This window comes from Dermacentor silvarum, chromosome 2, assembly GCF_013339745.2.
Source record: "Dermacentor silvarum isolate Dsil-2018 chromosome 2, BIME_Dsil_1.4, whole genome shotgun sequence".
NCBI classification, from domain to species: Eukaryota; Metazoa; Arthropoda; class Arachnida; order Ixodida; family Ixodidae; genus Dermacentor; species Dermacentor silvarum.
The window spans coordinates 90,128,540-90,145,675 of NC_051155.1; the positions used below are offsets into that span (position 1 = coordinate 90,128,540).

At 47.5% G+C, this 17,136-nt stretch overlaps 1 protein-coding gene across 1 annotated transcript in view; it reads left to right on the forward strand.

Moving 5' to 3' along the window:
* The first annotated feature begins 2,619 nt into the window (after window positions 1-2,619).
* Window positions 2,620-17,136, forward strand: part of LOC119440215 (ABC transporter G family member 23) — a 65,875-nt gene continuing 51,358 nt past the window's right edge. Inside the window, exons 1-6 of the mRNA XM_049662815.1 lie at window positions 2,620-2,648; window positions 4,161-4,274; window positions 6,764-6,917; window positions 9,166-9,320; window positions 10,698-10,899; window positions 16,123-16,221. Of these exons, the coding sequence (XP_049518772.1) occupies window positions 2,620-2,648; window positions 4,161-4,274; window positions 6,764-6,917; window positions 9,166-9,320; window positions 10,698-10,899; window positions 16,123-16,221 (753 nt within the window). The remainder of the gene's footprint in view (window positions 2,649-4,160; window positions 4,275-6,763; window positions 6,918-9,165; window positions 9,321-10,697; window positions 10,900-16,122; window positions 16,222-17,136) is intronic.

Consider the following 17,136-nt stretch of genomic DNA (forward strand, 5'->3'; position numbering starts at 1 on the left):
TGCTGTGAGTACTGCTATTGAGCTGCATGAAGCTTCATCGAAAAGGGCAGTTTTCATGCCTCGAGGCAGGACTACTGGCGTGGTGGAACAATTCAGCGCCCACAACGTTGCGACTCCTCTCGTCATGCACACGACAGAGCAAGTGACGAGTATACATTGCACAGTTAATGCCGAGGGGCCTAATCACGAGGTCAACGCAAGGAGCGTCAACAGTAGTCGGGCGTACAAACACGAACGGGCGTTTGGCACCATGAGGGGGCAAGCAATTCATCAAGCACACTGAGTGTATCCCTTTCTTCGTCACACGAGCTTTGTTCAGAAAGCGCCAGTAAAAGCACCTCATTCACATGTATTTCGCCATTTCCACAGTCCACAGAAGCGCCGCAGTGTTGAAGAAAATCTATGCCGAGAATTACATCGTGCGAACAGCGAGCAAGGACTAAAAACTCCGACACAAACACTTTCCCAGCCAACGTAACACTTACAGCGCAAACACCGAGGGGGTGGAGCCACTCGCCGCCCACTCCACGAGAGGTAACGGCATCGTGCCATGAAAACATAACTTTGTGGCCTAGGCGGTTCTTGAAAGCGAGGCTCATGACAGACACATTCGCACCAGTATCAACTAAAGCAATGGTCGGCAATCCGTTAACTAGCACATTCACTTTGTTTTTGATCATCACAGCAGGCAGAGGTATTTCATCCAAAGACCGTCCGGCGACCTCACCTCCATCGGCCGCGGATGCTAGTTTCCCGGCGGGGGCGAAGATGCACGGCGCCGAGGGGACGGAGAACGACGAGGACGGTGGTGTCAGGCTGCGGTCAGACGCTGGCGAATCGCTGCGTCTGATCTCGCGCGAGAAACGGTCCGTGGGAAGTGAACTGGTCCATGAGTCATGCGATGAACGGGTTCCAGGTGGCGAAAACATCGGCGGTGTCCTTCGTGACTGACGGCGTTGGCGACAGTAACGAGCTATGTGTCCCGTGGAACCGCAGCTGTAGCACACGGAAGGGTCACGGTTCACTGTGTACTCTTCAAAACCAATGCTTGCTCTCTGTGGGTGGTAAGCGAGTTCGTTCTCTTTTGGGTAACTCACCTCCGGTGTACGCTGGGATCGGTTGTATCGGTCGTAATTGGGGTCCTGGCAGTAGGGTCGACGTTGCTCTGGTCGCGTCCCGGCATCATAAGTCACGGGGCCTTGGCTCTGCCCATCGTGATCGAGCGTCAGAGGGAGCGCCGCTTTCGTAGACAAGTGGTGGCTGTCGAGGCGGGAGTCCATAATCCGCTGGATACTCGGAGAAGGATGAAACGGTTGTTTGAACAGCTGGGGATGAGCAGGGGTGATAAGTATCGTGGTGAGTCACTTGTGAGTGCAGGCTGAGCTCTTCTCGAACTATTTGACGGATCGTTGAAGCAAGATCGAGCGACTGGTCGTTATCTATGCTTGCAACGGTCGTAACTTTGGCTAATCTGCCAAACTTCGGCGTAACGCGCCTCGTCTTAAGTTGCTCGAACGTGCGGCAGTGCCGGATGACGTCGGCGACGGAGGTCAGGTTGTCTTTAGCGATGAGAAAGCTATAAACGTCCTCGGCGATTCCTTTTAGGATGTGCCCGACTTTGTCTTCCTCGGACATGCCAGAGTCCACCATCCTGCAGAGTTTTAGCACTTCCTCAATGTAGGTCATGCATGTTTCGCCCGGCACTTGCGCGCGTTGTGAAAGCGTCTGCTCTGCCCTTTTCTTTTTCGTCACGGAGTCACCGAAGCGCTCTTTGATTTGCGAAACAAATATTTCCCCTGTTGTGAATGTCTCCTCGTTGTTATCAAGCCACACCAACGCGGTATCCGTAAGGAAGAACACAGCGTTGGAAAGCTGAGTAGTGCTATTCCACTTGTTGTAGGCGCGCACCCGTTTGTAATGGATGAGCCATTCATCGACGTCTTCGCCCCGCTTTCCGGCGAAGGGACGTGCATCTCGTAGTTGCTGGACAGAACTGGCAGAGGCTGGGACAGGCCGTTGCTCTTCCGCGTCGCGGGACATCTCCAACTCCGCTGGGTTCGGTGGAAGTCCAGCAAGGCGGCGGCTTCGACGAAGAACTTGCGGTATAACCTCCGTCTTCGGGTGTCGATTACCCCGCACCTTCCACCACAACTGTTACGGAGAGTTGTGCAGAAATGACTTTATTTACAGGAGATGTATGATGGTGACCGCGCAATCCGGTCTAGAAGCACTTCGTCCTCCTCTTCCTTCCCACTGCTTCTTGTAGGCTCGTTACAATATATATATATATATATATACAGATTGCTCCACGCAGTGTGGAAATCTACGAGAAGTGAGGCGATTGGCGGGACGCCGGGTAAATCTAAAATACATAGCCTCGTTTTGGGTTGCACGAAGCGTTGTCAGGCAGCACAACGTGTCCCTGTACGGCGAGTAATCGTGTATGACGACAAGATGGGGCACAACCACAACGGCGCCGATGACGGCATGACGACAATAGACGATGACTTGAAGACGACGGCTACGAGGATGGCATGACGCTTGCTCGGCGCGCCGCGACATCTACACCTCTTTTTCAGCGCGTAGCCTCCGAGAGGCGCGCGCGCTATCTCGGAGGCCATGCTCAACGGCACAGAGTTCTTGCTTCGGTGCCTTTTAGGATCCATGCGCACCTTACTGTGGAAGAAACTGGCGCGTGCGCAGATGCTCTCGCTTCTATAAGCAGTTTTTTGCTTCGCGACGAGACGCATGCGCAAATTGACCCCAAGTGATAGCTGTCACGAAGTTTATTTTTGTCACGTGTTTCTTTTTCAAACTGCGTACTGGAATGCTGCCAGTTAAACCCTGAATTACGAAAATTGTAATGTGTGTACCGTGGGGAACCCATTGTTTGATATGTCAGAAATATACTAATAAGCATGTGTCCCTCGATTGCTGGGACGATGTATTTTTTTTTGCGCACGTGCTGGCAGTGCACAATGCAGAATGATTTTCTCCTTAATGCTAATTATTGTCGCTGCCTGCCAACAGAAAATGAGGGTGGTAATCTCTTTGGATTCATTATGCTTATCTTCCTGCTCAGCATATGAAAGTACGAAATGGCGGTAGCATATACTGAGTATGCGCACGGCCATGACATGTCAACATTTAAAAGACAGCACACGAAGGTACATGTAAAAAATATACTAATTTAACATTTTGAAACCACACATACAACTGTAATTGAACATGAAACTGTTCGAGCGCATGTATATTTGGCAGTTCTGGGTTTGCGGTTATTAGTGTGGGCGAAATGATTAGTGCATTACAATTATTAGTCACGCTCTGTTAATCTTGTACGCACTGACAACTGCCAATAAAAAAGAAAAAGGCACGTGTGGGCCTATGAGAAAGCCACCCGTCTGTTGCGCTGTGGGTGCCTCGTTGACATCCGCCCACCAGACAGAATTTCTTTTTCCCGGATATTGAGGCCCCAGACGAAGTCAGACAGACCACAGGTGAAAAGCGGCTGGAAAAGGCAAGGAATGCATCACATGAAAAAAAATTAGGACGCTTAAGCTTCGCCTGTAAGAGTGGAACGCGATCACGTTATCGGGCCCCTTTGCATCACATTTTTTCTTTGAGTAGGCTTCACTGCAACAACCGATGTGGGAAAGCCAGCTTACAAAGATCAAGCTTGCAGCGGCTCCTTAAAGCCGGCTTCACTTTTAAACACAAATGCATTGCTGGGAAGCCGTTTTTCCAGGGGCAATATAAGCTGCCTTATACGAAATTATGAAGGCCCTAGGACTTTTTTAACAACGAAGCTGTTTACGCCGTATAGCCAGGGCCAGCTAGGAACCGATCAACTCCGCTCTGTCCTTAGCCTTGCGCCACTAGTGCAAGCTACCCTGTTTTTTTTATTATTTTTAAAATGCGTTTTGGATGCGTGCGCATCCAAAACGCATTTGGCAGGCTAAGTCCCAGTTTGACCTTGGCTGAGCTTGAAGGTAAGATTTACGGAACCAGGCGTTTTCTGGGTTTATACCTGGAGTAGTAGAGCTATCGCTCTAAGAGTTCAGTTATGGCGTATCTAACTTTGTTTCACTAGATATTGTAAGCCGTGACCGGAGCGTTAATTACACAAGAGCAGCGAAGTATTGAATTACGGCTGCCTGCAGACCTGCACTGGGCGTCCCTGCTGCCGTGACGGTGCGCGACCTGAGGCTGCAGTACAGTAGCCGAGCACCTGCGGTCATCGACGGTGCCAACCTTACCGTACCTAAGGGCGTCATGTGAGTGTGCATCATCGTGACCGGCTATTCCACGTCACTGAGACGTATGGAGGAAGGAAAAGGACTAGGTGGAAGCGTGACGTCAGGCAGCCAACCTCGGCCAGGTCATCACCTCTGACGTCATCTCTCTCTCTCTTTTGGGGATCTTATGCGCGTTGACTTTTGGGAAACAGGCTCTACAATTTACAGCGAAGCTGTATATGGCTAGGGTTTCGTGCATATTTCACGAGCGTGAGCAAAAATGTGGGTCGATCCTGGTGGTAGTGCAGAAAGGGCCCAAGCGCAATGGCACATGCCCCTGTGCACTCCTGGTTGTGGGCTCCAGGACCTGTAGCGCGTCCTTCAACTGACCTCGTCACTCCTAGGACCCAAAGAGGTCCCAGGCACAAGTGTAAGAACCGATACTACGAACAGATCTTATATAGCCCAAAAGGCCAACCCGCGTCGGCCATGTTTACGTTTGCACCGCCTTCTCTTTGCCGGCGTTCCAAGCGCTTGCGCATGTAGTTTCCTTTCCTTCCACTCTCCCGTGTTGGCGGTGCCGTCTAAACATCACGCGTGTCTATAAAAAAACTCCATCTCACAAGATGGTCGCAACACTGCCGAATGTACGAGGCGTACACAGGCAATATCCTTGCGCAGTGGTATATAGTTCCGGGCGTAACTGGCTGATTATTGGCTACACTAGAGAGATTTATTTTTGCTCACTACATAATACGGTACAGCAATGCGTGACATGTTAGGACGTTTGCGCATGTACGTCGTATACCGAAAATTACTGTGGCAGTTGCTGCCTGTAACCGTAATAGCCACCCTAACCGTGATCACCTATAGCAACGTAGCAGCGCCCGTACAGCGCCGGCCACCCGATTCGATCTGAATTCGTGCTTGTTACTGACTCTCCGCCCTGTCAACAAAAAACAAGCGGCAAAATCGTTCGTTGCTAAGCCTCATCTCAAGTTGAGGTCAAATCACTAGGTATGTTTCGTCGTAATTATTTAGATCGGCTGTTTGTTTTCACGCTGCTAAGACTACAGACACGGTACGGAGCCGTAAAACTTGTTTTATTTGTAGTTAGCAGATGACGCCACATCATTAGTATTAGTGATGCGTTGACGATACGGAACGCTATAGAAGCCTAATTGTTCACGGCATCATCAATTTACTACCCCGCTATAGCATGGTTCTACCCCGCTATAGCTTCTACGCGCCGAGTAGAAGCCGGGCAGACGCTGTGGCGCAGGTGAACATTTGTAAGGGCATTCGCCCGTGCTCCTTGTTCAGGAGGCTGTAAGGTAACTGCAGGGAAAGCGTACAGGTAAAACGAAGCCCCGCTGTCGCATGAATGTGAACGCAGCTTATGATTACGGCGTCTATACATTTCTTGCGTCAATCCACCTACCATGAAGATGACTGGATGACAAGCAGACGCTGAGCAGATGACGCGGCGCGGATGACCAAATCTCGAGGCCTTCCTATTGGCTAAGAATTCGTGTAGCTTCCGCATTGCTGCAACCACATTGTGAGATGGAGTATAGTTTCCTCCGGCTCCATCGGGCGGTGGTCCCGTCGTCCACGCGAATGCTTATAAAAAACCAGAAAGACAAGTTGCCGTTCTCTATCTTTAATATCCCTTCTCTTCTGTTGTCGTAATGGGGAGGCCGCATATAGTCCGGACTCCCGAGGAGCAACGCGCCTACGAAGAGCGACGCCCCGTTTGCGTTTTGTGCACGATCTTCATCGGTAGTGTTTGGCACCCACCGGCCACGATTGCATTCTCGTCTCTGTTCCTGCCGTCGCTCTTCTAGGCGCGTTGCTTTTCGGGAGTCCGAACTATGTGTGAATATTATGAAATTAATATAATAGTAACAGAGGTGATACCAGGATGTGTGCGTACCTATCGTCACGATGACTACTGATGAAGACAATAAATGTGTTCGTACCTTTGTTCAAGATTCTGCGTCAACTCTGTGTCGTGTGCTAAACAGCTTCGCTGTCCATCTGTCCATCTATTCCCAAACCTACGGTGAAATAAGCATAAGCAGTGGGTCTACGCCACCGAGGAACCGAAACATGCTGTGCAATTCTGCCGGAAACAAAGCGAGGTCTCACAGAAACAGAACCCGAAGTTCGTATTTCGAACAGACGAAGTACAGGGTAAAGAACACAACACATAAGCCCGGCTGCTAAGAATAATACAAAACGGCACTATACTTGTTCTCGGGCAGGTTGGTGTGATGTGATCAATCAAGAATGAACAACTCAAAAAAAAAAAAAAACGCGAAAGAAAAACTGCACAGTAGCAATACCGACACACGGGGCAGCGTCAGCCCCGTATGTTTGTTTTTGTCACTGTTTTTACACTCTGTTTGACCTCGAGCGTGCCTAGTATACGTCTGCAAGTCAACGGTGCAGTTGTGCCAATGTGTATTACTGACCGCGGTGGCCTCTCGAACGAGCTTTCAGCCTTCGAAACCTTGCGCGTGCAGCTACGGCCTCCTAGGCGCCAGCGGCTGCGGCAAGACGAGCCTGCTCAAGTGCCTGGTCGGCCTGTGCAAGCCGAACTCCGGCATGGTGCTCGTGTTCGGCAAGGAGCTGCATAAGGGACTCGTGCCTGGACCAGGCGTGGGGTTCATGCCACAGGTGCGCTGCTTGACGCAACTCTACGATGCGCGCGGTCTCTGTGCAAATCAACGCTGGCAACTTCTTTTCCGATGACTAGTTCCCGAAAGACGCTGTAAACGGGTGTTACCAGACTTAGGGTATGAAGCGTATTTCGTGACAACCACGAGTCTGTCCGACAGCTTACTCTCCCGCAGAACAAGCCGTATTAGTTTACGAAGGGTTGTTAGACTAATTGCTGTACGTTCAGCATGGCGAGCTGCGCAGACACGGCGGACGGCAGGATAAATGATACGGGACAACGTGCAGTGCATGCCTTGTCTATATCACATCTTCCGCGGTCTGCGCTATTCGCCATGGTATTACAATGACAAGCATCGTAATACAAATACGTGACTCGTCAAAGAAACCTCAGTGCTCACTAGGCATGATTATGCCCTTCCGACCAAAAAACGTGATGCGACATGCGCCGATATGTTCAAATCCTCGTATAATCATCATCATCATCAGCTTATTTTTATGTCCACTGCTGGACGAAGGCCTCTCCCTGTAGTCTGCAACTACCCCTGCCTTGCGCTAGCGTATTCCAACTTGCGCCTGCAAATTTCCTAACTTCATCACCCTACCTAGTTTTCTACCGTCCTCGACTGTGCTTCTTTTTTTCTTGATATCCATTCTGTAACTCTAATGGCCCACCGGTTATCCATCCTACGCATTACATAGCCTGTCCAGCTCTATTTTGTTCTCTTAAAGGTCGTTAGAATATCGGCTATCTCAGTTTGCTCTCGGATCCATACCGCTCTCTTCCCGTCTCTTAACGTTAGGCCTAACATTTTGCGTTCCATCGCTCTTTGTGCGGTCCTTAACTTGTTCTCGAGCTTCTTTGTTAACCTCCTAGTTTCTGCCCCATATGTTAGCAGCCGGTAGAATGCGGTGACTGTACGCTTTTCTTTTCAACGACAGTGGCAAGCTTCCAGTCAGGATTTGGCTATGCCTGCCGTATGCACTCCAATCCACTTCCATTCTTCTGTAAGTTTCCTTGTCTTGATTGAGGTCCCCTGTGATTAATTGGCCTAGATGTATACTCGTATCATCGTCATCATCGTCATCATCATCATCATCATCATATATTTATGTCCACTGCAGGACGAAGGCCTCTCCCTGTGATCTCCAATTACCCCTGTCTTGCGCTAGCTGAGGTATACCCGTATACTTAGACCTTAAGAGGCACTCAAAGCATAATGGCAATCAAAGCGTAATGGCAGGCATAGACGTTCTTTCCTTCATGGCATACAGCTCGGCGCATTGCCTTGTTGAAGCGCACCGACCAATTCGTAGCTGGTGCCCGTTCTTGCTTGCAGGCATACACGATTGGAAACAGCAGTGCGCACATCGTAGTCCCCCGTTATAAGAACTTGTTAGAACGAGTGACAACGAAGATTAAACGGAACGTGCGAAATGGAAGCAATTGTGGGCGTAATATTTGATTGGATTCACAGTGATTTCGGTGCGAAAATGCTCCTCTGTGCTCGCACCATCCCCTGCGGTGGCACCGAGAGGGGTGAGAGGCTCTGTCGAAAATTTTCCGTGCAGTAGCAAGCGTTTCTCTTCGATCATAATAAAACACTTCAGTAAAATCGTAACTGTATAGGTGCGCCAGAAAGAGAACCAGAACGCATCGATGGGACTATGTTCTAACGTGACCACACCGCCTAACAACGCTGTTTGCAGACGGTCGAACTGCAATAAAACTTATTTTTACAGCTACATGACGTTTCGAAGGAGTATAGTGCCGTTTTGTATTGTTCGTTTGTTTCGAAAACATCAATTAGTGAATACATTTTAAGAGCACTCTTCATGCATTGCGGGTATTTGTGTGCTAAATAATTTTTTGATCCGCATATATTAGACGCCTGTCGTTTAAAAGCTAGGATAGCAATTTATAGGACAGCGGTACGTGTGTACTACAGAACACACGCATGTCTCGATCGTTGGAACAGAAACGCTCTAACGCGCATGCGTCATACATGAAATTTCATGTCCTCCGTAGTATTGATTTTAGCGACTGTTATATGCGAGCAAGGTTTTCGTGAGGAAACCAAAACATCTATTCTTCAAACATCAGTGGTCCGCCTGTTAATCCGTGACACACGCAGTACGGGTGTAAAGTAGAACATCAAATGTGCTTTGTGTGCCTCCTCGGACTGTCGAGTTTTGTCTATAGGGCTGCTTAACATGCGCGCCATTTTGTGCCGGTGTGGTGCTGCAGGAGCTCGCTCTGCACGAGGACTTCACCATCGCGGAGAACATGTACTTCTTTGGCCAGCTGCTGGGAATGCCGTGGGAACTCATCTACAACAGGATCAACTTTCTCTGCTCTTTCTTCCAGCTGCTGCCCGCCAACCGATTCGTCGCAAACCTCAGGTATGGCTCCACACTGGATTGTACGATGTTCGTACTGACACATTTCGTGATGCAGATCGCGATCACGGACTTTGTCAGTTTGACCTACGTGAAGCAGTACTGAGACGCAACAACACCGGCTCACAATGTGGGCCTTGCTTGCAACTTCTTTTCATCGGCAACTAATTTCTCTCAAGCGATTCGTGCGAAAACCTGTTTCCTTGTGACCCTGTCTCCTGTGTTACAACTGATGTCAGGTATGAGGAACTATAGTCGCTCTGCTGCAAGGGCCGTACGCACAAAGCTTTGTCTTCGTAAGTGCTGTCTACCACTGGCAGGCTGCCTTCACTGATAATATGTCCGACATCACGATTTGCTGACGCTTGCTCTTAAAATATTTTAAGCGTAAGATTTTTTTTTTGTGACTTCGGGCGGAGAACTGGTACCAATTGGGGGTTCTGACGCTCAGTGAGCGCTGGACATCGGTGCAGAATGTTCTACTGGCTGTTGTAACTTTAGGCATTCCGTATTACAATTTTTTTCCTTGCGTGGATTTCAAACCATGCACGCATCCTTAACTGTGCCATATGTACAAAAGGATCCACCAACCTGCGATGCCATGTCATGCACTTGATGTCTGACTAAATTTCTGTAAAGTGCATCTAATAGTACACCTAAAGCGGACAAAATTGATGCGTTAACCAAGGCTCTCAAGTATACCACTAATATGTGAGTAGGACTTGCAAAACCCCTGTAAACAACGTATCGAATTCACGTATAAGATATAAATCGATATAGCAAATTTGTCCGCTTTGGGTGCTCTAACGGATGCAGTTTACAGAAGCGTGATTTCTGTTCTTAGTGCAAAGCTAGGATTCTGTAAACCTCTTGCTTCTCTTTTTTTTTCAAACGTATTGATTTTTGAAAATTTGAGGCGTTCAATCAAAATTCCGCTTGCAACAGTTACTAGAATATGAACCTTTTCTCTCAAGTGCAACAAATTTAATTTAAATCGGCCCTGTGGTTATCTCAGAATTTCTGAGATAACCACTGGGACGATCTTACTTATCGCTTTTCGGAGTCAGAAAATCGTTTCTGCGTTTCACATGTATTTGAATAGGCGGCATTAGCGTTTGGCCCGAGCTAAAGCTTCCGCTTAGGACCGAAGCGTCTGTTAAATACATAGCGTCGTTCCTGGTTCATCAGCAAAATTGTGGGCGTCCAGGGAATTTTTCTTCGGAGAACCTTCATTGCCCACATTGCCAAAAAAGAAGGAAAAATGGCCATTACCATTTGCGACAGTAGTATTTAGCCACGGCTTGGTGATCGTTCGTCTTCAGTGCTCACTTGTGGACGCTTGCAGACACTGACCGGCATTTGCGTGCGCGCGCTTCGCAGCGGTGGGCAGCAGCGGCGCGTGTCGCTGGCGGTGGCGCTGATCCACTCGCCGCCCTTCCTGATCCTGGACGAACCAACCGTGGGACTGGACCCGGTGCTACGAGACGCTATCTGGCGCTACTTCGTGGTGCTGTCGCACGAGCAGGCCACCACCATTGTGGTCACCACGCACTTCATCGAGGAGATCGCCGACGCCGCCCTCGTGAGCGTTTTGCATTTATGCGCACCTATAAGATACTATATAAACGAGGCCAATGAGTTCGCAGCGCCGGTAAGTGTCTGCGAGCCCCGGAGGAGCAATTGCCGTTTTCGAAAGCAACCTTCACGCACTGTCTTACTCGAGATACCGTTTGAGCGTCTCGTATTCTCAGCTACAACTCGCAAACCCAGAGCAAACACAGATAACTATTCTTTGCACCCTGGAATATCTAGACCTGACACACTTGCATTCAGAGTTCCACTCTGCAAAGTCATCTGACAGCGAAGTTCTTTGAATATTCACCGGGTCGACGACTGCCCCCTGTTCTAGTAGAACCTTGTCGGGCCGCTCACGACGCAGTTGACCACGCTGCCTTCACAAGCTATCGAACATGAGTGCTTGCGATGTGGAAGCGGTCGCGAGAATGAACAAAGAAGGTACGCCTTTTGAAGATAGCGTTACTGGGCAAGGTTCTTCGTACAAAATGTTGTCTGACCCGTTTGTAGCCCGTTTCCGGTTCACAATTATAAAGGAGTACTCGATGTTCCCTGGAACCAGGGCACAACACTACGTCTCATATGTGCTCATTTCAAATTGATGTCAAGAAGTTGTCATGCTCTGTACCCTGAGCTCATTTCTTTCGCATACAGTGCGATATTTAATTAGAAACAAGAATATCTGCCATTATAAAATGTCTGATAATTTATATATTGACATAATTTTTGAAGCACTAACGTTTTCTTTTTTAACAAGGTTAACTTTAGCGATAGGGCTTTTATTAACAAAACAGGGATTTGCGTATAGAGTCGTGTATCACGCTTCATAGGCAACATTTTCTTTGCACAATGTGATTAAGGCATTATAGCAGCCTCCACGCGGCTTCACACACGAAAGTTTTTAGGGCTGGTAGTGGACTATTTATTCTGAGCAAGACGTTTTCGGGACTGATATGCGCGCTTAAATGGACAACATATAAACTTTCTGCGTAGCGAAATGACTGCTCCAGTCGGCAGCTTGTAGTACGTTAGGCTGCGCCTTGTGTCGCTAAGGTTTTTAGGTGTACGGGTGAGTATCGTATGACAATCAATTGTGTGGAGTGTAGAATGAACCTGAAACGGTCTATTCTATACTCTTATGTTTTTGAGGCAGGTGCCGGAGGGTTCAAGTTCACCAACGGTTGACCACATCACGGTGAATTATACTTTTTGGACATACGCCCAGTATTTAGAGCTGTCGTTGTATGTTGGTGATATCAGTGACTATCTAGATACAGCATCTCGCACTGTGATTATCCTTCTATGTGTGAATGGCCTTCTACGTGGTTTTGTGTTCATTCATGTCCTGTTTATGTTGTGCTGCAGGAAAATAGTACAGAAAGTAAAGAGAACTGGTTCAAGGCCAACCTCTAAACACCGTGTGAGAGCGAAGTGGGCTTTGAGTGCCGCTGCTCAAGTCCAGCGGCATAAAACAGCAAGTTTTCGTAAGGATACTGTCGCAGTCGTTATTCGGCACCTCATAAAAAAAGCGATATTATTTGCACAAAACAACAGAACTGAAAAAGAATACTTGCGCCAGAAGCATCTTGTTCCGCTTGGCCATAGTTTGTCCTACCGCTTGAAAATGTGACTGGAAAATTTGGTGGTCCCGTTTCTTTTTTTTTTTGTCCCTGAGAAGCTTGTACGAATGCCTCGAGCTGTGAACTGTGCTTGCGATCAACAACTTCGTGCAAAAAACCCGCCACGCGTTTTGTACACTGGCCCTCTTCGATTATCCGTCTCTGACAGTCCCAGACTGTCCGATACGCTGCAAACGCAACGCTCATTGTCCGAAAGCACTGCCTCGGGTAGTCCGGGACTGTCAGGGACGGATAATCGAAGAGGCCCACTGTAAAATTGCATGGTACGTCCTCAATCACAAATAGCTCTTACGCTAGAATTGTTCGCAATATCGAATTCCACCCACTCTTGAAGCTGGACGTAATATTTGTGAGGGCAACCTGGGAATGAAAGTGCACGTACCTGGAATACCCTTTTAGAATTCGCCTTTTGTAGCGCCTTTCGATAACCTGTGGTAAGTGCTGCTTCGGTCAAACAGTCAGGTGCGTCAACTACCATAGAGGGAGCACCGCGCAACAGTGGAGTAGTGTTCTTGTATATGGTACCAAAGTGAGCGGAGTTGCGCAAAGGTCCATTTCGTTTGAAAGTCATGTGGTGAAGCTACTCCTCGTGCCAGCAGGAGCCAAATTTAGCATATCGGCAGAAATGCATAAATGCTGTTCTATTTCTTTTCAGACTGTGTAAACATACGTCGGACGTACGCGAGAATATTTATATGCCCGATCTATCCAGTTGAACTTTTTAAAGATACGCTGAATCCCAATGAACAAAACTCTTCGGCAAAGGCGCATCCCGTGAAGATTCGCACCACCTTCAGACTAAAGTAGTTAGAATACGTACAGAGCTGTCCATCGCACACGCATGTGTTGTCATCATCATATGTGTTAGGTGGGATTCTGCGCAAACAAAAGGTATGAATCTACGCGCCGTAGTTCAGTTCGATGACACTAGCAGCCAGCGTGGCTGAGGACTAGCTATTCTAACCAAAGGGGTGCTTAGCAGTGGCTCTATGGGTTAAACACGTTATAGATTAAAAAAATATTAGACCAGAATGTACGTAAAGTGCGCAAGAATCGGCCTTTGAGACGCCAAAATCAACAAAAACCATCCGGCAGAAACGCAAACACTTTGCAAGGCAGCGGTTAATATTACAAGTGCAGTTGCACAATCTCCAGTGGTGGCGTTGTGGTAGAATCTCCGAATGCTTCGCTGCCGTGCCAGGCTGGATGCCACTCCACCTTTTATTTTTTTTTTGCGGCAGTTTGCTTGCAGTAGCAAAAGCCTTTTCGCAACTTTGAACTTACAATGGCTAATCACAGCAACCTGTCTGTCCTCACTACCCCTCGACAACCACATCGGGTCATGCGTGTAGGTACGTTTATTGCGCTGTTTTTACGCGCTCCCTAGAACAATAAGAACCGCACCTTTTAACGTGTGCTCACTAGAAAATGCAAGCGCAACGCAATAAACCACCTAAATGCGCGACCCGGTGGTCCGATAGAAGTGGCTTTCCGGCAGCACCGAAGACGCGCTGTTTTCTGTCATTCTGCAATGCTAGATGTAAGCCGGAAAAGGTTTTGGCCACGTCAGGCAAACTGGCGCAGACAACTAAACTGTAGAAACGTGGTAGTGAACCCGGGTATTCTGCGCAGAAATCGGGTATCATACCGCAACGCTAACCTTTTCTTTTACTTTGCTTTATTGCCTGTTTATTGCCGCAGAACAGGGAAGCTCTTAAGAGGAAGCTTTAGCTCGGGGCAAACTCCGATGCCGCCTATTAAAATACAAATGAAACGCATAATCAGGTGTACGTGCATAAACCAGAGTTTATGAAGCAAACTCTGGACTGATCTGAATGAATGTTGTTGCGTTTGAGAGCAAAATATAAATTCTAGTGACTGTCTGAGCAAAATTTTGCTTTAGCCGCTTAAGCTTTGAAAAAAAAATTGCTATAAATTGGTAAGTTAAAAAAATGCTAACACGAAGTTTACTAACCGGTAACTGCATCAATCACAAGTATTAGTTCTGTAACACCGTAGAGGCTTGGGCTAGCTAGTCGGCACATATTCGACAGGGGAACAGCGCGAAAACACGAAAGACAAAAAAGGCAACACTCACCAGCGCTGGTGTGTGTTGCCCTTCTTGTGCTTCGTCTTTTCACGCTGTTCCTCTGTCGATTAGTTCTGTAAACTGCATGCAAACAGCTAGAGCATGTAAAACGGACAAAATTGATGTATTCCACATTGCTGTCAAGTGCACCGCTAATATATGTGAGTAGGACTTTTGCAAAACCCTAGTAAACATTGTAACAAATTCACGTAAGATATTCATTAGCATCTCAGACGTGTGGAATTCAGATGTACTGTTATGTGCAGTCGACAAAATTATGATATCGTTTTTTCGTGCTGAGTTAGTGTTATAAGCTTGACAGTTTCGTATTCTGAAATTTTGCAATTGTCAACCGTTATTAAAAAAAAGTCACCGGCCTAAATCAATAACTTTCTCCCAACAGTAACTAGAGATAGCGCCTGCACGCATTGGCGAGTTATTCTGCTTTTTCTTTCGTCCCCCGTACATCTTACAACATGGAGTAAACCGCCCTCCCTTCTAACTATGATAACTTATTCCTTCTTTTGAACATTTCTAGTTGTCCTGCCCTCCATATACAATTCCGTACCCGGTATTGCTCCTCATCTCTAGGGGAGAAGGGGGGAGTCAAATATGAAAGAGCTGATAAGGAAAGCGGCTGTTGCTCTGTGGCCCTTCAAGGTAATGCGTTCGTTTTGACTGAATAAAATTAAGCCCTTTTTTTTTCTGGAATCACTTATAAGCTGTCATATGCATAAGACCTAGCGCTGCTTCACCGATGCGGCACTTTTTAAAGCACAGTCACCTTGGCGCGTGCCAGCTCACCATGCGCGCTCGTGTCGTGACCAAGGACATCGTCGTCACCTGTTGGAAAATGGGGCTTTGATGCCTACTTTCTTCAGATGAAATATTCGCGGTAATACTACCGCGAATATTTCTAGGACTGTTCGTTGCTTTGTACAAAATACGGCTTGAATCACTGCTCCAGTTGCTCTCACGGCTGACTGTGCCTTATGTTAAGAGTTAAAAGAGCAATTATAGCATATTCTACAATAACGATACATCTGAACTCATTATAATTAGAAAAAAAAGGATATAAAGCATTGAGCAAGTTTAACTGTTTGGCGAACTTAACTTCCTTTCCCGGTTTTATATTTTTCTAACCTGTGGACTCCTATTAGGTTTCCTCGAACGCTACTCTAGCTTTTTGTAGTGCAATACGTAGTCATTGAAATCGGAAGAACACCGCAGTTTAAGCATATTTATTTTTTTCCTGTAGCGCAATGTGAACGCTTGAGTTGGTGCTTGCGCGCAAAACTTTCCAGAAAGAAACACTTCGCTATCATGATGAGAACACGACACCGAAGGATGAAAAACAAATGTTACCAGCACTACCTTCTTTGTGTTCAAATAGTCTACAGGACCGCCTATATCGAGCGCGTGGGTACAAACGTCTTTCTCTTTTCGAGTTCGATTTTTGAGCGGGTGCGAGAGGGAGTCGCCGATCAAACTGTTCGCCCAGGTGGGAATCATGCGCAACGCCAAGATCTGGTGCGAGAAGCCACCCTCGGAGCTAATCAGCCTGTACGGACCGGGCACACTGTCCGACGCCTACCTCAAGGTGAGCTCTCGCACGACCGCTTTGCAGGATGTCGCAGCACCAGCCCTTCCCGAGTCTTGCTCTTGCTTCGCGGGAGAGAAGAATCCGATGGACTCTTGTTTTTTAGCCAAGTAAACACCGCGTGAAGTCGATAGACAGTGAAGCGATGGTAAGTATTTAGAGGGACACTAAAGAGAAACACCCAACAAGTTTAGATTGATAAAACGCTTTTTGAAAAGTGTGCAATCGTTCATTTAGCAGTAATAGGTTGATTATTAGAATAGAGAATGACTGTGAAAGTTTCCTTTTTGAATTTGGCGCCGAAACCCCTGTGCCTGGACGTTAGTGTGACGTCACGGATTGGAAGGTATGCTGTCGCATTCCGGCCCTTGGGGTTCAGTAAAAGTTCTTGAAACTTTCTATGTTCAGTGTTTGGCCGTTTTAGAATATAATGTCAACTATTGTGACCGATAAATATTTAACTATATCGAAGGAGACAGCGTCAGAGTCCATGACGTTACGGTGGCAATTTGGAGATGGCGTTGCCCCCCCCCCCCCCCCCCCCCCGCCGTCTTTTGTTCTTGGCTCTTTTTTGGCCTACCAAGCATTTTCTTGCAGTAAGAGTTGCATTTTTGGTATTCTGTGAGGGGGATTTGCTAACACATCTCGAACCACGTTCTTTTTTTTTTTTTTGTATCCCTTTAAGCTTTCCTCTGAGGCAAAAGTTTTTTTGTTTTACTAAAATGTGGAAATAATCGAAGTAAAGGGTTAATAATTACCTTTGAGTGAATTGTAATATACGTAGTCAAGAAAAAGGAAAATAAGGGTCCAAGACGTGACGAGTTACCGCCGGAGGGATCGAATAACTGTGGCGCTCATGACGTCTGCGGTGCCCCGCCCACGACTTTCCCCACTTTCACTTTTCAAGTTCTGAGG